General features: G+C 45.8%; 1 protein-coding gene across 1 annotated transcript; it reads right to left on the reverse strand.

Moving 5' to 3' along the window:
- Positions 1–816: 816 nt before the first annotated feature.
- On the reverse strand, positions 817–26,211 carry LOC136609918 (protein kinase C delta type-like). Its single transcript, XM_066589204.1, has 8 exons — positions 26,094–26,211; positions 4,949–5,217; positions 3,174–3,265; positions 2,998–3,060; positions 2,503–2,641; positions 2,191–2,331; positions 1,648–1,773; positions 817–951 (listed from the first exon to the last, which is right to left on the reverse strand). The coding sequence occupies exons 1-8, from the start codon at positions 26,209–26,211 to the stop codon at positions 817–819; spliced, it is 1,083 nt and encodes a 360-aa protein (XP_066445301.1).
- Between the last annotated feature and the right edge of the window lie 528 nt (positions 26,212–26,739).

Genomic DNA, 26,739 nt, shown 5'->3' on the forward strand with positions numbered 1-26,739 from the left:
CCTGAGCATGGGGAAATTCAATATGTTACATATGCCTATGACGTGTAGCGCAGATGTTAGAGCGCTTACCTACCGCCAGCTGCTAGATTGATCTCCTGGCTTCTCCTAGGGTCTTCTCCTCCAGGAATCTTCAAGGCCAGTCTGGTGTCTTCAGAGTAATGGGGTCTTCTTCCATACAGGGGTCCATGTTAAATGCTGGCCATCAGATCTTCTGGTCCTCAGTGGTTGGTCCTCAGGAGGCTCAGATACACGGCTCAGCTTGCTCTGATGACATTATGGAGCTGGTATCTGTAGTGAAAAAAAAAATCCGGCCTCCTCCTTACCCCTTAATAGCCGGCCATCTCACGCCTTTTTCCTTATCACCCATGACAGCGCTGTCATAAGGATGAGGAAATGTAATTACTGGTAAATGTACAATAATCATAGGCATGTGATTAGATGTTAAGGTGAAAAATATCCGGCCTCCTCTTCACCCCTTCATAGCCGGCCATCACACACCTGGGTATTTCCCATCTGCCCAAGACAGCACTAGAAGCTACTGCTATCCTGAGCATGGGGAAACTCATTTACCGGTAAGATGGAAGTGTTACACATGCCTATGACATGTAGCGCAGATGTTATAGCGCTTACTTACCTCCAGCTGATAGATGGATCTGCTGGCTCCTCTATGCAGGGATCCAGGGTGACTGCTGGCCATCGGGTCTCCTGGTCTTCTCCATACAGGGGTCGAGGATGACTGCTGACCATTGGGTCTTCTGATCTTCTCCAGATGGTTTTGTAGAGACTGAGGTACGCGGCTCGTGCTGATGATGTTATTCAGCAGGTTTTCCAGTTGACAAACGAAAACCCTGGGAACTTGGTCCGAGTATCTGATGGTGGAGATACACTAGCCTCCTTTGCCTCAATCTCATCCAGCTTGGCTGCTTGGAAGGCAGGATGAGAGTTAGGTGGCTACAAAAGAAAGAAGTGGAAGAATGTTCTAACATAATGTAGCGAAGACACCGTCCATCTTATAACATGATAACCTTCCCACCTCCAGAGCACAGTCATGTTACACAAAATAAACCCAAGCTTCTGTTTTATTCTGCACCGAGAATACAAGCATGATAAAAAAAAAAAAATTGTCATGCACAAGAGCGATTCACCCCCCCCCCCCCCCCCCTGCCTTCCCCTGCAATGCATAGTGGCATGGGAAAAAATCGCGACATATTCCATCTTTGGGCATTCCCTTGGAAAGCCTCTCATTGCTCATTGTTTTCAATGGGTCCGTCACGGCATCACATGGTGTGGGAGATGCATGCAAGCTTTATCCATTGAAAACAATAGGAAACGCTCCGCGATCCTTTGCCACGGCTAAAAGCTGCGGTGGAGGATCACTACTTCCCTGACACGATGTGATGCGGTCTTAACACAAACGCCTTGTATCTGCAGGGACATTGTATATTGGCGAGTGCAAGATATCTGACAGAGTTTCACAGCCCGATATCGTACTCGCTCAGTGGATCACAGATAGATCTAAAATGAAAAACTAATGTCCACCAATACAGCCTTCTACTCCTGACATTACTCATGATGTATAGCAGAAGTAGAAGATTGAGGGAGTGGAGTTTATTCAGGATATGGTGACATTTCTGTAGGGTCACTTACTTCAGGGATGTATGGTGGAGCCATCTTCAGTGTTTCCACGGAGTCCCAGTCAATACTCCGGAAGAAGCGATGTCCTCTGATGTCCCCGTGTAGTCCTAGACGCCGGGCAGGATCCTTCTGGAGGAGCTGAAAATGAGACATGGATCTAGAATTTAGTAACTGAAGCCTGGGATCTGGGCGCAGTATGGGCAAAAGTGATTATTACCAGACTACTGCTCTCCATATTGTGTCATCTGACGTAATGTGCGATGAATGACGTCTGCTGCTCTCAGGTTAGGAGGTTGGCGATTGGGATAAAATGTGTGTGTGTAAAGTGTGATTGTTCTCAGTGAGAGAAATTAAGTAATCTTGTAGATATGATACCTTTAATGGCTAACAAAATACATGATGTTATAGCAAACAAGCTTTCGGCGATATCTCGCCCCCTTCATCAGGCTGTTGAATGTGTAGAACTGTTGTCAGTCCATCTATTACTGCATTGTCAGCTACTATTCCCTGTGTATAAGCCCTAGTACTACCAGTAGAACCTTATAACATACTCACCTTTTCAATGATGTCTCTGGCACTGCATGAAATCCCACGGAGGAGTGTTGGATTGTAGGTACACTCGCAGGTCAGCATGTCCTTGGTGACTCCAAACGAATACCAGTCAACAGCGGTATTGAACTTCTTCCCGGCTTCCATCTGCAGTAAAGAAGAGAAGTATTTTCAGTAGAGCGGCATCTTATACGTGACCATACTGATATATCGCTCTCCATATCATATAGTAGTCTACCACTACATTACATCCTCTCCCATAGCCCTCCATGCAAATTATTAGTACAATTTTAAAAAGTAGTAAAGTTCTCTTCTTACCTCCGGGGCGATATAACCTGCTGTACCGGCTATACTTGTGGATGTTCGACCTCCGTGCATGTTGACAAGGGCAAGATCGAAATCCGTGATCTTGATATGGCCGGTATCAGTTATCAAGATGTTCTCAGGTTTGAGGTCTCTATGAGATAAAAAATGTGGATATAAAGTCAGTGTTCATCTTATAACAATATATGGTAAAACAGTGATTTACAGTGGAATTAAGAGGTTGTCTCATGAAGTGAATCCCTATTGAATGGCAGCTGATCCCCACCACAAGCCCATCTTCTCTAACCACTGGTTATCACCATGAGAAGACAAGTCTAGCCTGATGTTTTGGACTTTTGAGGGAAAATCTGGCTTTGGATGACGACCATTTAATTCCAGGGCAGGTTGGGTCCTTCTCAGACAGACACCAAATGCCTTAACAGGGTGTTTGGCTAAAGGTTGTATTCCTGAGACACCCCTTCAAGAAGAGAGTCATTAGAAAGTCATTACCTGTGGATGACTCCTTTAAGATGAAGGAACTGGATCCCACACACAAGTTCGGCGGCATAAAATCTTGAAAAGGAAAATTAATGAGTATTATATCCCAAAAATAAGACAAGGAGTCACAGAAATGTTATTCTTTATTATCCAACATCTCATATATGTACAATGTAGTAGAGTTTCACCTGGAACTGGTGACATCAAGTCTCCCCTTCTTATCTAGAAGGTCGAAAAGGTCCCCGCAGCTCACGTACTTCAAGCCAAATAGGATATTCATCTGTAACATAGGACCGATATGGTCACATCACCCAATCGCCCCGTGCACATTTACAGGTAACATAGTACTTTAGGCTGAAAAAAGACTTGTGTCCAACTAGTTCAGCCTATTACCCCCAATCTCATCTAGAGGAAGGCAAAAAAAACCTAAATGAGGTAGAAGCCAATTTTCCTCAGTTTAGTGAAAAAAGTCCTTTCTTATTCCAAGTCTGGCAATCAGAATAATTCCTGGATCACCGACCCTTCTGGAGTAATCAATGACTATAACATTGACTATAAACTGAAATATACGTAGTTACACTCAAGAAAGGCGTCCAGGCCCCTCTTATACTCTTTTAGTGAGTTCACCATCACCACGTCCTCAGGCAGAGAGTTCCATAGTCTCACTGCTCTTACAGTAAAGAACCCCCTTCTATGTCGGTGTAGAAATCTTCTTTCCTTTAGACATAGAGGGCGCCCCCTTGTTACAGTCACAGTCCTGGGTATAAATAGATGATGGGAGAGATTCTTGTATTGACCCCTGATGTATTTATACATAGATTTATTACATAGTATAGACAGGTACAGTTATTAAACGAGCTACTTAAGCAAGTGACAGCAAATTTAGATGATATGTTATTACTCTCCAATCATTAGTGATCTCCCTGTTGTAATCCCTGCCAGTTACTAGAATGATTGAAGGGGTCTCACCTGTGGAGCACTATGGCACCTTCTGCATGTTTTCCTTCTTAGCACCGTTCCTCTCCATGCGCTGCGCCATTATAATACTCTGCACCGCTTTTTAACCTTTTTAATTAAAAGCACTAATGTGCAGAGAAAATTCTAATTGGGCATGAGCCCGTTTTTCTGTTGATTGTTGGGCATCAGTGTCGGACTTGGGTACCTAGAGCCCATTGGTATAACTGATTCTGAGGGCTTACCCTACAGTGATATGGAAATATGAAATGCTGTGTTTTCGTGCTCATGATGGCCCGTGGCACACTGTGTAAATCATAACTATATTACACATTAAAGCCTGTAATAAACCTGCCCCAGGGTTGGGAATGGCATAAAATAGCCATCGTCCACCCTTCCACTATCCCTCTGATCTGCCACCGCTGACCAATTCCTCTCTGCTGTGATTCCCCGCTGAAACATGAAGCAATGATGTAACATTCATCCCTCACATGACCACTAACAGCCAATCGCTGGCCTCAGCGGTCATGTGACTGATGAATGTGACGTCATTGCTTCTTGTTTCTCTGGGGCACAGAACAAAGGGAAGCGGGTTGGTGGCACCAGACCGGAGGCGCAGTGGAAGGCTCAGTGACAAGTTTTTTTTGGAAGGTCAGAAAACCTTTTTAAATAAGAGTTCTGTTGTTTGGACCGAGTTTTTTTCCCTAGAAGTACTGAACAACGCTTATAGGGGAGAACATAAGCCATCAATTCTGACAACGGCATTTAAATGCCCCAATCAATGTTCAGTGACCCCGCACGGCCCCTACGATAAGATCCCAGGGCCGCCATTGCAGATTGCCTATCAAGCAATTATACTGCAGGTGCAATCAAACAAAAAAAACGGGGGGCAATTTCTTCCTTTTGTCATGTGACCCTAGGACTGTCCTATATGTGCCGGCCTGTGTTCTGCATAGAGCAGTGACACCTGTAGTGTATGACATGTAATACCAGGTAGTCCCAGTCATACCTCGGTCTGGATGGCAAAGGCGGCATGTACAAGGAAGGGCGTTCCGGATGCCAGCTGTAGAACTCTCCTCTCCGCGATGACGTACTTCTCTTTTCCTCGCACAGCCGTCTTGCGGATCATCTTCACGGCAAATGTCCGGTGGGTCAAAGTGTCTTCGGCCTTCATGACGGTTCCATAACTGCCCTGGCCGAGCACCTGCTGAAATATTAATCTCTCCTTGATGGAATCTGAGATTGTGCCGGAGCCGGTTGGTCGAACACCGCTGGATCCTAGAGGAGAAATGGAATGTATTACAATAAGGCTGCGTTTACCAGACACCGTTCACACGGAGGGGATATTGCACATTCTTATCCTAAGAAACAACTGCAGGATTTTTAACCCCTTCCCATCCAACTCCATAATGGTATGTCCCAGTCACTATGTATTTAGCATGAGCCATTGTACTGTTGTAATGCAGTAATGGTGCGGGCACAGGAGCTGTACCCCCTCACCCCCACCCCATTACTTGTGGGGGCTAGCTGTATTATATAGCTTACAACCTGTGCTAGCAGGTGGATTCAGAGATAACTCTGATCCCAGTCATTTAACCTCTTAGATACCTCAGTCAATGCTGATCGTAACATCTAAGTGGTTAACAGACATAGGACCCCTGTCACCATATTGACCTTCCACAATGCAATTGTGGCCAGCAAATGGTTTGCCATGGCACCTAGGGGCCATAAGGGCTATCCTGGGACATAGTTTGTTCAAAAACCTCTTTAGCTTGTGACAGTGAAATCACAGAATTCATGCTCCCCCTTCCACTCTCCCCCGCAGTTACTGTCCCACCGGCCCTCCAGTACCTGCTGAACTTCACTTCCTGACACTGGGTAACATAAGTGGCGCAGTTATTCACCGTCTAAAGGAATTCGGTGATTGGCTGCATCGGTCATGTGGCCCTTTTGTTGGGGATGTGATCGCTGGCTCCCTGCATCAGGAAGTGAAGACTGGAGAGCCGTCAATGCAGCAGCTGCGGAGGATTCTAGGATTTTACTGCCACAGGCTGAAGAAGTTTTTGAACAAATCTATGTCCCCGGGATTGCAGTTGGAATTCATAAACAAAAATCAATACTCATCTATTCCTCCCCCATCAGTCTTCTTACCGTATCTTCTCCTCCCTGATCTTCTCCCGGCTCCTCCAGTCCCCCGGGTCATGTCATCTCCAGCCAGCCAGATCCTCTACTTCCTGTGATGTTATGTACATTCGCGGCATTCTACTTCCTGCAGATCATTGTACGCTATGTCACTAGAGACGTAGCATTCACTGCCCAGCGGGAAATGCCGAGTACTAAATCAGCATATTGCCGAGGCTGTGCATGCGCAGTGTCTCGCCACGAGGGTTCCCATACTATTGTTGCGAGACACCGCACATGCGCAGTCGCGGCAATAGTCTGGCATAGGATTTGGCATTTTCCGGCAGGCAATGTATGCTATGTCAGAAGGAAGCAGAAGGATCCGGCGGGCTGGAGGTGACGTGACCTGGTAGACTGGAGGAGCCAGGAGAAGATCGGGGAGGAGGAGATGAGGCAAGAAGGCTGACAGGGGAGGAATAGGCGAGTATTGAGGTTTTTTTTTTCTCTAATGACAGAACCCCTTTATTCATGCAGCATAAATCACACAATACATTTTTTTCTGTTGGTCAGTATGATTATGGCGATGCCAAAATTCTTATGATTTTTTGGGGTTTTTTCCACTTTTCCATAATAAAAACCCTTGTTTTGGAAATAATTTTTTTTTACATTGCTGCATTCAAAGTCCTATAACACTTTAATTTTTGCATGGACGGAGCTCGGTGAGGGCTTGTTTTTAGTGTGACAAGCTGTAGTTTTTATTGCTACCATTTTGGGGTACATATGGCTTTTTTGATCACATCTGAAGCCCTGATAGGGAGTCACCTAATACTATTGGGGCCGGAATAGGGAGTCGCCTAATACTACTGGGGCCGCAATAGGCAGTCACCTAATACTACTGGGTCACTAGGGGGTCACCTTTTACTACTGGGGCTGCAATAGGGGGTAACCTTTTACTACTGGGGCTGCAATAGGGGGTCACCTATTACTACTTGGGCTGCAATAGGGGGTCACCTTTTACTACTGGGGCTGCAATAGGGGGTCACCTTTTACTACTGGGGCTGCAATAGGGGGTCACCTATTATTACTGGGGCTGCAATAGGGGGTCACCTATTATTACTGGGGCTGCAATAGGGGGTCACCTATTATTACTGGGGCTGCAATAGGGGGTCACCTATTACTACTGGGGCTGCAATAGGGGGTCACACAGGGTGGATTTGCTGTGGAATTTTCAGCAGCTATAGCAGCAAAGTGAAAACCTCATCCATATGATGTGGAAAAAATCTGCACAAAACCCGTGTGGACACTGACATGTGGTGTGGGACGTAATTCCGCAGCATGTTAATTTTAAATATAATGTATATCAATAGCTCATCCAGCGCTCCAGCATTCCTCTATTTTTTAAACTGTCCTGTCGTTTTTATAATGGTGGAGGTAAAAATAATATTATGATAAGCCCCGCTCCTAACCCCTCCCCTTGACCACACCCTATGTCCCACTTTGGGGCTCCACGAGAAACTTTTGCTTCACAAAGGGCTCCATGGCAGAAAAAGTTTGGGAACCACTGGCATAGGGGAAGTAACACCTGGGGATGTCCTTCTGTGCTTATTCTCCAGTTATCGCTGTTTTACTGTAACGGTTATTCTAAACCACAATATTGAATTTTCTTTAGCCCTTGTATTGTTTTTTGAGTACATCGGGTTCCTCGGGGCTTCTGGGCAGAATACAATCTATAAGCTACTGTCTAGTCAAGCTTCTGAACCAGAGTCTCTAGAAAACCATTTATTTTGTGGGTAAATTATTGTTTTGTCTCATTTATGGAGCCCAGTTATCTAAAAAATAGAATTAAGATTATAGGAATCAGTTTGGTGAAAGGTAATACCCCTGAGGAACCCACTAAGTGGGTGAAACGCGTAGGGTAACGCTGGATAACGCTTAACGCGTGTCAATTCAATTCTAATTATTATATATAATACATGACTAATAGGATTAACTATTTTAGTTATGCTCGATGACCAATAACCTCCACAGATCGAGTCTTAGTGCCTTACCTTTGACTCTGCGGGTTGAGCCATACTGATCGACTCTAACCTAATTTGGTCTTTATATACATGTGGCAAATGTTCTCATCATCGTTTTATACGACTTATTAATTGTTTGTTTTGTTTTTCTTCTTTCTATTTTAGTTATTCTTAATAAAAGTTATATTTTAATATTATTAGCTTTACGGTCCACACAGTAAAGGCCCTATAGTTTACATTTGTCTGCCGGCACCTTCTAAAAGGGCTCAGTATGCGGATTACAGGCCGCCACAAATATCACCCCCCCAAACCTGAGCTTCACCAAACCTTCAGCTCCATTCTTTCTTGGTCCAATCAGTAGCCCAGATTCCCTCTAGCAGCCGTGGGGGACATTTCCTATCACTCAGGGATCTCATGTCCGTCTACATAGAGGAGCTGCTGTAGTTCGGCCGATAATTGCAGACCAAAAGTATAAAGAAAACATGCATGAAAAATGTGCAGCTTTACATTGAACCTCCATTCATTAGGACTCACTACTACTAATAATTGATGAGATGACGCAGCAGATGGAGCTCCACAACAAATATGGTTCCTCCACGCCGTTACTTGCTGCATAACTTTTAGTTTTAAGGCTCTTTTACAGATCACCAAGAATGACCGTTCCTCCTGTCGTTCATTCCCCCGACAGTCGGGCTGTGTACAAGGGCTGCCTCGCATGCGTGTATTCTCACTGCGGATCACATGTGGGTTTTTCATGCATGTAATACGCAAGACGCAGCAAATGCACATGTAACATGCGTATCTTCGGTGTATTTTAGGCTCCCATAGCCTAAAAGGGGCATATTACGAGCAGAATATGCGCTAAAATAGGACATGGCGCAGGTGTGAGCGGCCCAATGTAAACCAATGGGCTTTAGCACTGCATATTACATACGTAAAAAATGTCTCCCTAAGGCTCCTTTACAGAGGCACGTGTTTTGGGGCGCGTAAAAGTCATGTTCACAATACACAGAGAATAGAACCCATTGATGCTAATTCACAATTTAGCGCGAGTGTTTTGCACGCATGCAAAGGAATATAACCCGCTCTATTTTCCTGCATATTTGCACAAAGCGCAATACGCTGGAACTCATTAAGCTAAATTGCCATTTAAATCGAGAGACTTAAGAAAAGCCAGTCTATGATATTCATTTATGTCATGGAGGCTTAACAAGTTAGAAATAAGTGGCACTAGAATATATTTCAATATTCTATTACAGACTTCCGACTCAAAGATTTTATGATCCTATCATCCTCCAGTCCTAACATGTTCTGTTCTTCGCAGAAAATCTACTGCAGTGAGCTATGCACACTTCATAGGCTTCTGTCCTTCAACTGTGATAGACATGATGATTATTTATAAAATGTCTATCGATTAATATAACCCAAATGTATTTTGTTGTTGTAATGACTTTTAGCTCAAGAGTTTAAAGGACACACACACAATCTAATCATAGTATTTGCTAGACAATGGATGTCTGATCTAATGTTAGTTAAGTACATAGAAGTTACACAAGTTGCACAACCAGCTTCTAAGAGTTAAATCACAGTGTTATGTTATTGCTTGAGTGTTTTCCCAGTCCTCCCATCCTCCACACACAGAATCTTCTTGAACAAAGGGATATCTACTTTCACTTTCAGATTTGGACACATGTTAAAGACAAAGACTTGCTTATACATTGGACTTGAGAGAAGGTGGGCAGGAAGGAGGGGGGATTATATATGATCCGACAAATGAGAATCCTATATGTTACTGATGTAACCTGTTGCACGCCCATTGTGTGTCTGTACAATAAAAGGCCCTGTCTGGCTGTTTCTGGGCAGAGAGCCATTTTGAGCATGAGACTGATACCTCGTGTTTGACTTGGTCAGTGTGCGCATACTGCTTCTACACAATACTCAATTTGGAAGCGACAAAATACCCCAAAAGCCTGCTGGAGAAAATTATAATCCAGTTCAGTGGCGTCCCTGGGTGGGCCGAGTTAAGAGATTTTGATTTCTTTCATTCTGGAAAAATACAGAGATCGGCGGATGGCACGCAGAACTCAGGGGCCCGAAAATCTACAGAACACGGTAAGATTGCTTTATGTAAATCTACCGATGTGATCTGGGTTCTGACTGCTTTTCTGCCTGTTCCTGGTCCAGAGTGATAAATCAATGGAAGGCAGGTAATATAGTTCTTTCTTACTCGGAAAAGACCACCGTTTTAACCTGCTTAAGGGGTATTTTGTATGCTGTGGCTGTTATGTCTGAGACGGTTAAAAATTGTTTATGCAAGACCAAGAGATAAATTCTGTGAGGGTTAATGTGTCGGGAGGGCGGACTCGGCTGTTTAAGTCTGAGGGAACACGCCAGTGACACGTGCTCCTAGGTAAAACTAGTGTGAGGTTAGGAAGATTTATGATACGTATACTTACCATATGATTGAGCGTGTTATGTTCTCATATGTGGAAAGGTATTTACGGGTGAATATAGCCGTGGTGTGACGGCTGATTTCTCCAGAATATTGTTGAAGTTTTGGTCATTGAAAATAATCGTCAGTCTCTGTGTATAGCTAAATGTCCTGTCTAGATCGTGTACAAGGAGTGCTCTTGGGGACTACTAGACGGTGGGTTGTTAAAAAAGGTAGATGAGATATATACCTTGGGTTGATATAAAGGTGGATATATATATATACCTTGAGCCGTTGTGGGTATTCTCCAGTAATCCCGTCTGTCTGCTATTATAGAAAGAATGTGCAGTGTTGATTATTGGGGGAGGGGTGCTGGTAAGAGAGTGGACTGAAGTTAAGCCACTAAGAGCACTTCTCAATTAACCCTTTCTGTTTACTTTGTCTTTCCCTGTGTTTTATAGAATTAATGCGTATTGTAATCTGAGTGGGAAAGAGGTTATATGGGAAGGATTTGAAGAAAGCAGATTTTACAAGAGAAACACTACTGTGTCTTCGAATAGAATGAATAGAAACTTTGAATAGAATAGAATAAGCAGGTAGCATAGAGTTGAGCAAAGTGAACAAGGACAAAGGTCATAGAGCTTGTGATTTGGTTGCTGATGGGAAAGGATCAGGAAAAGTTGCAGAAAGAAATGTCAGGTCATGGACAGATAAGATAGGCTGTAGAAAGTTTCAGAAGATGAGCAGGAAGCCTAGCAGAAAGAAAGGTGTTTTTAGATTGCTAGGAGAAGGTATAACGTAGTCAAGAGATTGAAGAGGGGAAAGCATGTAGGGGGGTATGTGTATTGCTAATGAACAATGTAATGTCTTTGTGTTGACTGCAGCCCCTCCTTGTAATGGCGGCTGGCTTGCAATGTTTACAATCCAACATAGTGTGACTCTGCAGTAAATGTAGTGAGGCCTGCCCCCACCCTGAAGTTACTCCCCCCCCCCCCCCATGTGCTCACTTTCAGGGTGTGTGATGTTACTTCCGGTCCCTCCCCATCCGGGACAGGACCTGGCCCCGCCCCTTCCTCCTCCAGCGGCCATCTTGCCTCACCTGGACGTGCTGCTACTCAGCAGCCATTTTGCCTCACTTGGGAGATTTGTAGCCCCGCCCCTTTCTGCCTCTGGCGGCCATTTTGCTGCATTTGGGAGGCCTATATTCCCCAATGCCACTGTATCCAGTGCTAACATCATGATTGTCTGAAGTAAGGTTTTGTTTGACCAGACTTTGTTACGCTCCAAGATGTGGCCACTTTGGATGTGTGATAAGTTCAGGGAAACAAACCTTTGTGAAGATGCAGCTTGGGACATAGTAGATGACTAAGCTGGTTTATAGTGCATGGAAGATTGGAGTTGATGCATGGGGGGCAGAGACCAGGAATACATGACAGGGGACGCTCTCTCATGTTCCCAGGGGCTCTGTTTTCCACTGCCCGCTTCTCCAATGCCTACTCAGACAGATGATGTTATGGAAGGCTCCTACAGATGAAATAATTTCCCTATAGTCACCCAGCAAACTTTTTTCACGCAATTTGGTGAAGTAATTTAACTTTTTATGTGAAGAAAGAGGGATTGAATTGCCCAGAGTAGGATGTTAATTCATCCGTATTCTTTAGTTTTTCTTTAAGTCTTTTGTATATTCTAGTGTCAGTCTACACTGAAGCTATAATTATATTCCGACAGGAGAGTAAAAGCTAAACGCTGGCCATACCCTGAAATACTATTACACTGGGTGACGTAAAATTTGAATTGTGTGGCGCCCCCTTGTGTTAAAAAATGCTAACTGCAACCTGAAAGGAAAAAAAAATTTTTTGTAAGGAGATTTTTGCTCAGACTTCGCTGCATACAATGTCACCTTGACCTACAAAGTGCTTGTTTTTGTGCCTCTTGGTTTACTAGTTTGAACGCAATGACTCTTTTTGCATTGAGTATTCCTGTTCAAAAGGGGGGAGGCAGAGGTGATCTGGGTCATAGATGATCTAGGTGTTGTAGATCAGCTATTGGGTTTGAAAAAAAAATAAATAAATGATTTTGTGCTACAAGATTCCGAGCCATGTGAAATAGAACATCAGCACGATTATTTAGTACTAATTCAGTAAGAAACTGCAGGTATGCAAACAGTTATCAGAACCTCTGTTGATAATGCATATGTTGAGCTTTTTGCAGATGGTATCAGGGTGAGGACTGATGACTCCACATCGGATATGCAGTGGTCACACAACAAGATGTCCTAGAAGCAGAAGCTCTGCCTCCGCATGTCACAGTACAAGAAGCGGAATTGGAAGCCCTCACTGAGGCGTGTAGAGTGGCGAGAGGTAAGACCGGCAATCCTTTACACTGACTCCTGGTATGCATTTGGCACAGCTCATGATTACGGCCCAATATGGAAGGCCAGACAGTTTTTTTACCTTAGCAGGACAACCAATTGAGTATGGTGCAGCGGTACAGAGTCGCATGGAGGCCCTACTTCTACCTGACAAAGTTGAGAGTTCGCACCGATTCCTACACTGGAGAGGCGAGAGACGACACCCTCGCTGACAGCGCAGCAAAGGCAGCGGCCCTCAAGCCGTGGAAGAAAGAAGAAAGGTACTGACAGCATGAGTCAGTGGCAAAAAACTTTGGACATTGACAAAAATTTGGACTTTGATATGCTAAAGACTTTTACAGTTACCAGCCAGCAAGGAAGGAAAGAATAAATGGACTAATATGGGAGCAGCAGAAACAGGACAGCGTGTGGTGACCAGTCAACAGCACTTGCCCACCACAGTTCCTGTATCCCATGATGGCCCAGCTGATGGACGGAAAGACCCACCTAGTAAAGCAGTAATGACGACGACGCTTGAAAGAGGTTGGGCGACTTCTAGATTCTCTGTAGCTGCTGCATCATTTGTCCGGTTTAGCATGATCTATGCCATAGGTGAGACAGGGCAGAAGTAAATTTGCCACATCACACTTGCCGGGACCACTCTACCCATTTCAGGGATTGCAAATTGACTACGTTCAGCTCCCACTTGTTGGGAAGTATGAATACGTGCTTGTTGATGTCTTTGCAGGTTGGAGGCCGACCCTGTTACCAAGGTAAACAAGTAGGTAACCGCAAAGAAGCTCATGAACGAGGTAAACTGTGAATATGGGGTACCAGAGGTGATTCAGAGTCAGACAGAGGTATAAACTTCGCAGGTGAATGTAACATGTCATGTCTGCTCTGGGTGTATCCCAGGCCTTTTACATACTGTACCACCTTTAGTGTAGTGGAAAGGTGGAGAGACGTAGTGGCACGCTAAAAAAGTAAGATACTTAAAAATGACGCCACTTTGGAAAGACTGTCATCCAATAGCCTTATACAGTGTTAGATATGAACCCAGGGGGGATTATACATTATCTCCCTATGAGATTGTTTGGGCTAGCCCCAAGGCTAGGTCGTTACTATCCTCAGTGGTTACAATTACAATCTGATGTGTTGACTGAGTATGTGATTTTCGTTGTTAAAGAACTAACCAAAGCCTATGCACAGGTGTTCTCTTCCAGACTCAGAGGCAGACACTGGGACACATATCTTGCAGCCTGGGGATTGGGTGTGCGTCAAGAAGTTCCTCAGGAAGCACCCTCCTGAGCCCCGATTTGATGGCCCCTACCAGGTGCTTCTGACTACTGCCACAGCTGTGAAACTAGCCGAAAGACTTACATGGATCCGTGCTTCATACTGTAAGAAAGCCTCAGATCCGGGAGACCAGTCTTAGTTGTGCCAAGGACATTACTCTGGTTAGGGCTAGTGAGAGAGGAGGGTGGCAACTGGAATCCTTAGTCGGAAGAATATGGGGGTATGGTTACCTTCTAGTATAACTCGTCCAATGCTCAAGTAGCCGCATATTCCTTCGACTATTGTACTGTGGTCCCGTGTCTAGGCGCAAGATCCCACCGCAGGCCAGATTTAGCTCAGTCCAGCTGGTTATATGACTTATATACCCGGGGAATACAATATGTTTGCGCCACTGATAACGTCTGGGGAGAAGACTGCCGTTATTGGGGATTAGTGGGATGTAACACAGGAATAGACTGGTCCTATAAACCGCGAAGTGCCTTAAATAAGAAAGATAAGAGCGGGAAATCCCTAATTAGTCGTATAACCCTCCTTGAGAATAATAAGGACAGCAGGTATTGGAAGGCTGAACTTAGTATGTTGCTTGGTTTTAATGCGGTTTTTACATTAACCATGGGAGATCCAAGCCCGGGGGACGGGGAGACTTATAGTCTGGGGACATACCAGTACGGGAGGACAGATCCCTTAGGGAAGTTTAAAATAAGGGATATGGTAGATGCAGCCGAATGGAAGCCTTCACTTAGTCCCGTGCCCATAATTAACCCCCTCCGCCGTAAGATAAAGACCTTGACGAACATGATGATCATAGCCGACCCTACCTTTTGAGGACACCTTGACAGTAGCGACTGGCTACTCTGACCAGAATCTCTGGTTGGAGTTGATGAGGTACAATGCTAATAGGAGCAACAAGTCTAACTGTTGCGTGTGCGGTAGTGTCCGACTACACTCGGGGATGGTCCCCCTAAATCTCCCTGTAGATGCTGAAGAGTGGTTTATTAGTCTCTTCACGAACATTTCCGCTAATTACACTGTCCGTGAGAAATGGAAGAAGGAATACTCTATAACTACTTAAGTGTTTTGCACCGGAGAGAGTATTACTGACTACCCTGGAAACTACACCTGCCAGGCAAATAGGCAGGGTAGAGGGAGATTTTTGGGGAACTCACCAATATTTCCCTTGTTTAAAAAAGATGAAGAGCCAGTTCCGATAATGCCAAACACATACGCTACCAAAGAAAAGGAGAAATGTACTAGTACTGTGCCTGCCCCGATCTCCTAAGATGGATTGTCAGTGGAATTCCCATTTGCCAAGGGATAGTGCAGAAGACCTTAGGTTCCGGCGAGGGCACACCCTGTGTGGTGTTAACTTGTACAGATAGAGGGTATGGATGCCCGGAAATGAGCCCAGGGAATCCATGGCCTCCCTCTGAGGTGAGGTAGGGATTCCCCCCCTCCTAGGAGTAGGGACTTAGGGGCAGTGGGAAAACCCTGACGCAAGGGTGAGGCGACCTGGACGTGTTCACCATTAGGACTATCTCCAGGAGGGACATTGGTGTGGGTGAAGATTAGGGAGTCCCACGCCGTGCGTACCTGTGCACGCTACTAGTATTGTAACATTATACTAGAGCGAGAAGAGAGACCCCTGGTGGTAGTTTTGATCTACACGTATACATTGACATCATAGGATAGCCAAGGGGGGTACCTGACAAGTTTTAAAAATTAGAGATCAAGTTAAAACTAGATTCGAGTCCATTTTCCCGATCATTATGGTAAATAAATGTTGACTGGATTAATTATGTTTATTATAATTAGCAGCGGTTTATAAATTATACTAGAGACGCCTTATAGGGACTAGTCGACCAATAGGACCTACCTCGACTATGACTTTTTTTTAAAAAATAGAGTGACCTTAGATATGACTTTAGCTAAAAAGGGGAGTGTCTGTAAAGATGATAGGGGAGACTTGTTGTACCTACATCCTAGACGACACGTGACCCGCGGGTAAAGACGCAGTTGCCATTAAGAAGCTGACCGCACTAACTAAAAAGAGCTAACTTTTGGGACCAGCACTCGCCATGGATGAGCGGGTGGTAAAGGATCCTGGCACAGACGGGCGTCGCTGTTGTATGTGAACTGATGGTTACCCTTTCTGTTCTAGTCTGCTGTGTTATCCCCTGTGTCAGAGAGACCTGTGAAACTGATGCTGGAAAAGCCGCTCCCACCATGAGTTTGCTGGATGCATCCCCAGAAGGAGTGGACAAGTCCTACACCCCCTTGAAGACTCTAAAACGAACCTTCAACGCGCTCCAGTTATAGGCTCACGCGCAGAAAACTGTGAAAATTAGATAGAGAATTAGAGGATAGACATTTTAAGGGGGGATTGTGATAGACATGATGATTATTTATAAAATGTCTATCGATTAATATAACCCAAATGTATTTTGTTGTTGTAATGACTTTTAGCTCAAGAGTTTAAAGGACACACACACAATCTAATCATAGTATTTGCTAGACAATGGATGTCTGATCTAATGTTAGTTAAGTACATAGAAGTTACACAAGTTGCACAACCAGCTTCTAAGAGTTAAATCACAGTGTTATGTTATTGCTTGAGTGTTTTCCCAGTCCTCCCATCCTCCACACACAGAATCTTCTTGAACAAAGGGATATCTACTTTCACTTTCAGATTTGGACACATGTTAAAGACAAAGACTTGCTTATACATTGGACTTGAGAGAAGGTGGGCAGGAAGGAGGGGGGATTATATATGATCCGACAAATGAGAATCCTATATGTTACTGATGTAACCTGTTGCACGCCCATTGTGTGTCTGTACAATAAAAGGCCCTGTCTGGCTGTTTCTGGGCAGAGAGCCATTTTGAGCATGAGACTGATACCTCGTGTTTGACTTGGTCAGTGTGCGCATACTGCTTCTACACAATACTCAATTTGGAAGCGACAAAATACCCCAAAAGCCTGCTGGAGAAAATTATAATCCAGTTCACAACCATCGACATAGCTGTGGCTGGTGGTTTGCTGACCCCCACCTACTTGTGTTTGCCACACTTACTACCAGTTTCGGCCCACCTACAACATGAAGCCACATTATAATTTTTTTTCTATCTCCACTTTGCGGTTCCCAATCCGCCCCTGGTTGTACACACTGTTTATAAACTTTTTAAGTGAAAAATTGCTCGTTCCCTTCCGTTATTAGGCACTCAGTAAAAAATAGTTGGATCAATTGAAACTGTGTACAGCCACTCCATTAGAGATGAGTGAGCACCAAAATGCTCGGGTGCTCGTTGCTCGAGTCGAACTTTCCGCGATGTTCGAGGGTTCGCTTCGAGTAACGAACGACATTGAAGTCAATGGGCGACTCGAGCATTTTTGTATATCGCCGATGCTCGCTAAGGTTTTCATTTGTGCAAATCTTCAAAACGTATGAAAGTGATGGAAACGACACACATACAGATAGGGCAGACGAGGGGCAACATGCTGGGCTGCATCTCTGGCACAAGCACTCCCTGCGGGACACACCGCTGCCTCTTCTCCTGGGTTACATGCTGCCCAACCTCCCCGCACGACCCTGCATCCGCAGCGCACACAAAATTGTCCCTGCGCAGCCTTCAGCTGCCCTCATGCCACACGCTGGCCTCATAGCCATACCACCCTCATGTCTATTTATAAGTGCGTCTGCCATGAGGAGGAACCGGAGGCACACACTGCAGAGGGTTGGCAGGGCCAGGTAGCGACCCTCTTTAAAAGGGGTGGGGCGATAGCCCACAATGCTGTAGAGAATCGATGAGAAATTGACGTTCGATCTTCATTCCAATAAAGTGCCAAGCTCCGTCAGGAGCTGCAAATGTGGGCATGAGTTACATAGCTATGGGGAATCCATGTGCCCACACAGTATTCATTCTGTCTAGGTGTCAGATAGCTCAATCCACACCGCAAGGGGAAAATCATCTGCACTCTGCCCCCTACCCAAGTCAGTCAGTGTCTTTGTGCCAGACAGGTCAAACACCGCGATGGGAAGTCTGTGTGCATCAACAGTATAGGTGGGTCCAAGACATGAACAATAAAGAAATCAGAGTGGCCAAACATGGCAGACTTACACTGCGCCGACGACATAGGCCTCGGGCCACAGCTTCAGCAATCGTAGGCATAAAGCGGACTTCGATGCTAGTACACCTGTGAAAGTCTCAGTAAATCCGTTACGTTTTCTTTCGCTGCTCCAAAGACTGCATTAGCCAGGAAAAAGTTCCACAGGCCCAACCTGGTGCCGTTGCAGTTCCCCCGGGACATAGGCCTCGGCCAACAGCTTCAGCAATCGTAGGCAGGAAGCGGACTTCGATGCTAGTACACCTGTGAAGGTCTCAGAAAATCAATTACATTTCCTTTCCCTGCTTCAAAGACTGGATTAGCTAGGAAAAAGTTCCACAGGCCCAACCCGGCGCCGTTGCAGTTCCCCTGGGACATAGGCCTCAGCCAACAGCTGCAGCAATCATAGGCAGGAAGCGGACTTCGATTCTAGTACACCTGTGAAGGTCTCATTAATGCAGTAACGCTCCTCTCCTGTGGCCCAAACGAGTTTCTCAGATAACTGTGGTAACACGAGAGAAAATACATGATGCGCAATGCTGACCCCCTGACCCCAAGCAGGAGGAGGAGGTGGCCTCACATGGCCCTGAAACCATGACCAGGACCCGCTGTAGCCTGTGCTGAAAGGATGTGAGCGGGCCCTTGGCCAGGCTCGGTCCCAGCAAACACCTTGTGTGGTCCAAGGTGCTGCGAGTGACATAGCAATGGGGAATCTATGTGTCCACACACTACTTATCCTGTTTGGGTGTTGGATACCTCATCGACAACGCTAGGGGTAAACCATCTGCACTCTGCACCCTACCCGAGTCTGTCAGCCTTGTTAGGACAGACAGGTAAAACACCTCTATGGGAAGTCTGTGTGCACCCACAGCATGGGTGGGACCAAGGTACTTAAAGACAGTGCACATAAAGAAATCAGAGTGCCCAAACATGACAGATTTTCACTGCGCCCAGGACATAGGCCTCTGCACAAACCCTCAGCAATCGCGGGCATAGAGCGGACTCCAATGCTAGCGTAGCTGTGAATATCTCATTAGCGCTGTATCGCTCCTCCTGTTTGTCCCAATGCAGTGCCCCGGATAGCTGTGGTAACATGAGAGAAAATGCATGTTGGCTTCGGCCCACACTCCATGCCCTAGTCAGTCTGGGTTTTTTTTTTTTAAAGTGCCAGGCAGGTACAACTCCGCTATGGGAAGTCTGTGTGCACCCACAGCATGGGTGGGTCCCAGGAACCCAGAGAAGGTATATAAAGAAATCCCATTGCAGTGCCCCGGATAGCTGTGGTAACGTGAGAGAAAATACATGTTGGCTTCGGCCCACACTCCATGCCCTAGTCAGTCAGTGTTTTTTTTTTGGCCAGATAGGTAGAACACCGCGATGGGAAAACTTAGTGCACCCATAGTATGCACAGACCCCTGTAATATTCCTGTAGCAAAGGTACAAGCTGACCCCAGTAACAGTTATATTGCAGAAGTCTAGGGAGACCCCAGTAACATTTCTGTAGTAACAGTATAGGCAGACCCCAGTAACATTTGTGTAGCAGCAGTATAGGCAGACCCCTGTAACATTTCTGCAGCTGAAGTATAGGCAGACCCCTGTAACTTTTCTGCAATTGAAGTATAGGCAGACCCCTGTAACATTAATGCAGTTATGCTCCTCTCCTTTTGCCCAAACAAGTTTCTCAGATAACTGTGGTAACACGAGAGAAAATACATGATGCGCATTACTGATCACCTGACCCCGAGCAGGAGAAGCAGGTGGCCTTACAAGGCCAAGAAACCATGACCAGGACCCGCTGTAGCCTGTGTTGAAAGGATATGAGCGGGCCGTTGGCCAGGCTCGGTCCCAGCAAATACCTTGTGAGACCCAAGGTGCTGCGACTGACATAGCAATGGGCAGTCCATGTGCCCACACAGTATTCATTCTGCCTAGGTGTTGGATAGCTCTATTGACACTGCAAGGGGAAAGCCATCTGTACTATGCACCCTACCCAAGTCAGTCAGTGACTTTATGCCGGACAGGTAAATCACCGCTATGGGAAGTCTTTGTGCACCCACAGCGTAGGCGAGCCGAAGGAACCCAAAGACAGTAATAAACATGAAGAAATGATAGTGCCCAAACATGCCAGACTTTCACTGTGCCGAGTACATAGGCCTCTGCACACACCTTCAGCAATCGTGGGCATAGAGCAGACTCCGATACTAGTACAGCTGTGAAGGTCTCATCAATGCAGTAACGCTCCTCTTCTTTGGCCCAAACCAGTGTCTCAGATAACTGTGGTAACATGGGAGAAAATACATGATGCCCAGTGCCGATCCCCTGACCCCAAGCAGGAGGAGGAGGTGCATTACAAGCCCAAGACACCATGACCAGGACCCGCAATAGTCTGTGTGGGAAGCAAGTTAGCGGGCCTAGGGTTAGGCTCGGTTCTAAGCCTGCACCTTTGTGACCCAAGGTGCCCTGAGTTACATAGCAATGGAAAATCCATGTGTCGCAACATAGATAGCTCAACACTGGAAGGGGTAGTCTTTGAGTTCCTTGGCCTAGCCTATGCTGTAAGTGCACAAAGATGGTATTACACAGGAAGAAATCGGAGTGCCCAACCATGGGAGAGTTTTGCCCCGCCAAGCAACTTGGCCTCGGCCAGCAATTCTGGCCTAGTCAGTCACTGTATTATTTGTGCCACATAGGTAAAACACCAAGAAGACTTAGTGCACCCATAGTATAGACAGACCGCTGTAACATTCCTGTAGCAAAGGTATAAACACACCCCAGGAACATTTCTGTAGCAGCTGTATAGGCAGACCCCTGTAACATTTTTATAGCTGCAGCATAGGCAGAGCCCAATAACATTTCTGTAGTGGAAGTATAGGCAGACCCCAGTAACATTTCTGTAGTGGAAGTATAGGCAGACCCCAGTAACATTTCTCTAGCAGCAGTATACGCAGACCACTGTAACATTTCTGTAGCAGCAGTATCAGCAGGCCCCATTTTTGCAGCAGCAGTATAGGCTGTGAGGAAGGAAGAGCAGCAGCCAGAGGATTCAGAGTTTCAGCAGTGGACTGCATGGAAGACTGGGTGCCCGATATATTGCTGGATGCATTTTCTGCCATCCACAACAGGACTTGCTCACACTGCTCTGTTTGCAATAAAGGTCTACCACGTGGACCCATAAATTGTAATATGAAGCTGGGGACCCCAGAAACTTGCCTCTCTCCTAATCCCGCAGCAGCTGGCTGGGATACACCTGGACCAGGAACTCGGCCTGTGCCGACACCCTCACTTGGAACTCCGCATCCTCGCCCGCGTCCACATCCTTGACTCCTACCCCTCAGCATGGTGGATTACGAATAGAGCAGAAACAGACCGCTGTAAATAATTATGGAATTATATGCGTACACTTTCACGCAGAGAGCGGAATCGTAAAGCTAACTCCAGGCAGAAAAAAATGGAAGGAAGGCCGCAAACAGGCCTAGCAATGCAATAGTGATACACCAAAACCCCCACCAGGCACCCAGTAAAATGCAGACGATCAGAGGTAGCTCAACGAAGGAGCTTTTTGGGGTTTTTTTGAAAAAGAAGACAGGCTATATACTGTGTATGTCACTTTCCTCTATAAGTACCTGTGTTGGCCGTATGCTGTGCGTCTCTAATTCACTGCAGACACAAGCCGGTGTAAATAATCTTGGAATTATGTGCGTAGTCTTTGTCGCTGAGAGCAGTATAGTAAGGCAAACTCCAGGCAGAAAAAAATAGTCAGGAAGGCTGCAAACAGGCCTAACTGTGCAATAGTGATGGACTACAACTCCCACCAGACACCCAGGTAAATTTAAACAGCTTAGGTAGCCCAACTGAGGAGCTTTTTGTTTTTTTTTGTAAAAGAATACAGGCTATATACTGTGCATATCACTTTCCCTCTATCAGTCGCTGTTGCCGTATGCTGTGCGTGAACTTGATGGCAGACACAGAGCGGTGTAAAAATTTTGGAATTATTGGCGTACAGTTGGAGGCTGACAACGGTTATGTAACGCTAACTGCAGCCAGAAAAATGTATACGGAAGGCTGCAAACAGGCCTAGCTGTGCAATAGTGATGGACTACGACTCCCATCAGACAACAATGCACACGGTCACAGGTAGCCCTAAGAAGGACCGTTGGGTTTCTTGTACACAGGATCGTACACTACCACCTTCCCTATTTCAGCAACGCTGTCCCTATACTATGTAGTACAGACTGCAGCCTGAGAACGCTATAGCTGTAATGGGGCTGCACGCCCGATATACATTAAAAAAAAAAAAAAAAAAAGCAAAACTGCTACCAGCAGCCACAACAGTAATGCAGACGGTCAGATGTGGCCCTAAGAAGGACCATTGGCGTTCTTGTACACAGGATCCTACACTAACACTTTCCCTATACCAGCAGCAGCACTGTCCCTGATCTCACCCAGTATGTGACTGTGGCGAGCCGTGGGCGGCCCCACTTTAAATACTCGGGGGTCACTTGATCTCACCAGCCACTCACTGCAGGGGGGTGGGATAGGGCTGGAACGTCAGAGGAGGAAGTTGTAATGCCTTCCCTGCGTTTCTATTGGCCAGAAAATGGCGCAAAACTTTCAGGGAAGGAAATGCAATTGACTTGAACATCACGTGGTGCTCGCCTCGAGTAACGAGCATCTCGAGTACCCTAATACTCGAACGAGCATCTCTACTCTCCGTATATGGCATCATATTCCATACCTGCTACACCTTCCCTGGATAGCAGCACTATTGGTGATGTATTACTGACTCTAGCAACCTAGATTTGAATAGCTACCGTGTTTCCCTGAAAATAAGACCCTGTCTGAAATTAATTTTTGCCATAAAAGAGGCAGTAGGTCTTATTTTCAGGGAATGTCTTATTACACTTACCTAGCAGGCGTCATCCGGGTCCCTCCTGCTGGTCTCCGGAGCGCTTGCTTGCAGTCCTAAGCCGTTGACAGAAGATTGTTTGCTGATAACGAGGTTCGGAAACCCTTCCGCCAGCCAGCGATGGTTCTGATTGGTTCTTGAGTGCCGCAGCTCGGCCAATCAATGTAGCGCTCGAAAAACCAATCATAGCCATCGCATTGGTTCATCAAGCGCTGCATTGATTGGCTTAGCTACAGCGCTCGAGAACCAATCAGAGCCATCGCTTGCTGGCGGTGAGGTTCATGAATCAAAGCCCAACCACAGTCCCACTGCACCACCATTTCTTCAGACACTGAAATGAGCGTTTTTTGTCCATTTACACGGCCGTATTGCATGTAAAGGATGCTGCAGCGGAAGTTGGCACAATGGCTCTATTTAGCCTAAGTTGCTAAATAGAGCCAGCTGTCTTCTTCAACGAGCGCCAGAGCAGGTAACCCCCCCCCCCCCCTTTTTTTTTCAGCTTCCATTGGAATCTGTGGGAGCTCCCTGTGATTTTTGTCAAAAGATTTGTTGATTCTGCAAGAAAAAAAACGCAGCTAAAAATCTGGAAATTTTTAGACACGATTTTTTTTTCACAGCTAAAATTGCCCATGAAAATGAATTGGAATCCAATGCTTTACATGGGCGCAATTTTGCAGCAATATTTTCTTACGGCTACATAGCTACGAGAAAACGCTTGTGTAAATGAGGCCTTAGTATGCTTTGCATTGAGCTAATTTTTGCAGAAAGCAGACAATTTCATTCCTACTGCAGTGGCAAGGCTTGGTATTACAGGCAAGGTTTCCATTGAAGTGAATGACCTGTAATTCCAAGCATGGACACAGCAGTGGGGACAGAGCTGTTTGCTTCCTGCAAAAATTAACTGTGTGTAGGAACGCATTGATGCAGCAAACAGTGGATGACCCTGTTGATCTACTATTGATGGCCTATTCTAAGGATAAATCATCAATAGTTTACAACTGGAGAACCCCATTAAATAAATGGATAGAGTAGGATAGCAGATTAATCTACCCTTCGGGTATTCTGATGAGTTCTGATGTGAATCACTCCCTACTCGGCTGCTTTACACAGCTGATAAACGCAGTCAACTGCTTCAATCATAGCTCTGGTTATGGTAGATTATGGTAGCCCAGAGCTCAGTCAAGGCTCCCAGGGCTCATATGCATGGATGTCTATGAAGCCCTGCTTGTGAACACTGTAAAAAAAAAAGGACAGAATACCAAAATTGCAGTATTTTGTTAGCTCCCAAAAAATGTAATAAAAAGTGATCAAAAAGATGAATGTACCCCAAAATGCTGCTAATAAAACCACAGCTCACCATGCAAAAAAACAGCCTCACATAGCCCAAACAACAAAGAAATAAAAAGTTATGGCAACAGTAAACAATTATTGTTTAAAAAAGTGCCCTCTGAAGTCGGTGCGAGGCAGGAAAAATCTGCCTCTTTTCAGAGTCCTGTACAAGTCTATGGGAGAGCGTGCGCAGGGGACTCTGAAGAGAGTCAGATTGTCGTGGTGCATGCCAACTTCAGAGGGGAACCTGGCAGGAGTGGGCGAGTGTTACAAATACATCACAGGGCTACCGGTCACGTTCCCTAAGAGCACCATGACTTAGTTTATGGTGCTGTGGGGACAAGACAGGTTCCCTTTAATATGATCTATGCCGACACACAACGTGCCTAATATATTATGAGGAGGCATTCGCCCTGTCATATATTCAGCGCATCTCGGCTCCTCCATGCACCTACACAGAAATCTACTCTAGTGAGAACCAGACGTAGATTTCAGATATAATTGTTCCATCTCCCTTATTTCCATATTACACAGAGGCGCATGAATGGCCTTATAAGTCTCCTCACTCATTCACCTTCTAGGTGCTCTCCCTAAGGAGAAAAGATAGCGTTTCTGACCCACATTACAGGCCTCTCACTAGCTAAGCCAGAAAGCTACTACAGACTGATGAAGGGCAAACACCCCCAAAACAGCAGTTTTTAGCAGGGTGGCGAGGGCGATATCGGGCCCTGCCCTCTCTCTCCCTGCTCTGGGGATCCCTGAGAAATATCCCCATAGCGCAAAGAGTGGGTGGGGCTAGAAAAAGGGTGCAGAGCTATAGGGCTTCTTACAGGGATTCCCCATAGCAAATAGAGAGGGGACTAAATAGGCAGAAGCCCTGTAACCTCGCCACCCTCTGTATTTATTTAGAGGAGTGACTTGAGTCCACTTTGGGGTTTTCTACTTACAAGTCTGATAGAATGTATAGTAATTAGAGATGAGCGAATATACTCGTTTCGAGTAATTACTCGATCGAGCACCATGATTTTCGAGTCTTTCCGTACTCGGGTGAAAAGATTCGGGGGAGGCGTGGCGGAGCAGGGGGTAGCAGCGGGGAACAGGGGGGAGCCCTCTCTCTCTCCCTCTCCCCCCCCCCACTCCCCACTGCAACCCCCCACTCACCCACCCCGCCCCCTGAATCTTTTCGCCCGAGTACGGAAGTACTCGAAAATCGCGGCGCTCGGGTGAAAAAGGGGCGTGGCCGAGTAGGTTCGCTCATCTCTAATAGTAATGTTGTTTGTGTTTGTTCCCCCAGATGTTATCAACGATTTGGCTCCTACGATCAGCGCATGATGTCAGAGAGTCAGTAGAGCTTGAAGAAGAGAACACCAGCGCCAACCGCAGGACAGAGAGCCAGATGCAACGAAGCAAGAATGACCCACCGCGGTGGTTGCCAGTCTCTCCTCCGCAGCCTCACAACGTATTACATCTGGAGGCTAAGACAACCTTTATTCATGTGCCTCTGGGCTAAGACTAATGTCACACGGGCGAGCGCGATATCGGGCTGTGAAACTCATCCCGCTATCGCACTGTGGATGCGAGGCGTTCTTCTGGCAAAAATACCTTGCATCACTTCAGGGAAGTAGCGATTGTTTTCAACGGGAAACTTTGCATCAAACTCATGTAGAATGTATTTACTGCCCCCATGGGAAGCAACGGGCGAGGCATTTCGATAGGACATGCCGCGATTTTTCTCCACACCACGATGCAAAGCCAGAAAAAAAAATTTCCATTCAAGTCTATTGGAAACACGTGCGATCCTTTCACATGCGTGAAGATTGCAATTTCACAGAAGTGATGAGATTTTTAATCAAAAACTCATAGCTGTAAAAATCGCACATCAGCAAGTGCGATATCTGACTGAGATATGACAAACTGTCAATCACACTGCCGTTTGAGCGAATTTTGAGTGATCACCTTGACATATAAATGCGCACAACGATTATCGCTCAATAGATGTCTATATATATATAATGTATACTGGTCATATATCCATTATCAGTCCCCTCCATATATCATCTATTACCTCTTCCCAAGTGTTATATATGGTTTGGGGGGCTGGGAAGGGGGATTTAGAGACTATTTTATCTATACAGAATATGATTGGCTGCTTGGCTGCAGCATGTGATGTCACGGAATGTACTGGCTGTTGGCCCCTCCCCCACTCATTATTACATTATGACATCTCACAGGTTATACGAGGAGCTGC

This window comes from Eleutherodactylus coqui, chromosome 2 (assembly GCF_035609145.1).
Source record: "Eleutherodactylus coqui strain aEleCoq1 chromosome 2, aEleCoq1.hap1, whole genome shotgun sequence".
NCBI classification, from domain to species: Eukaryota; Metazoa; Chordata; class Amphibia; order Anura; family Eleutherodactylidae; genus Eleutherodactylus; species Eleutherodactylus coqui.

Coding starts and splice junctions, on each gene's coding strand:
- LOC136609918 (XM_066589204.1), bottom strand. CDS start 26,211: ATGTCCTATCGAAATGCCTCGCCCGTTGCTTCCCATGGGGGCAGTAAA. Junction 5,218..26,093: donor CTTCCCTGAAGTGATGCAAG/GTATTTTTGCCA, acceptor TTTCTCCTCTAG/GATCCAGCGGTGTTCGACCA. Junction 952..1,647: donor CTCCACCATACATCCCTGAA/GTAAGTGACCCT, acceptor TTTCTTTTGTAG/CCACCTAACTCTCATCCTGC.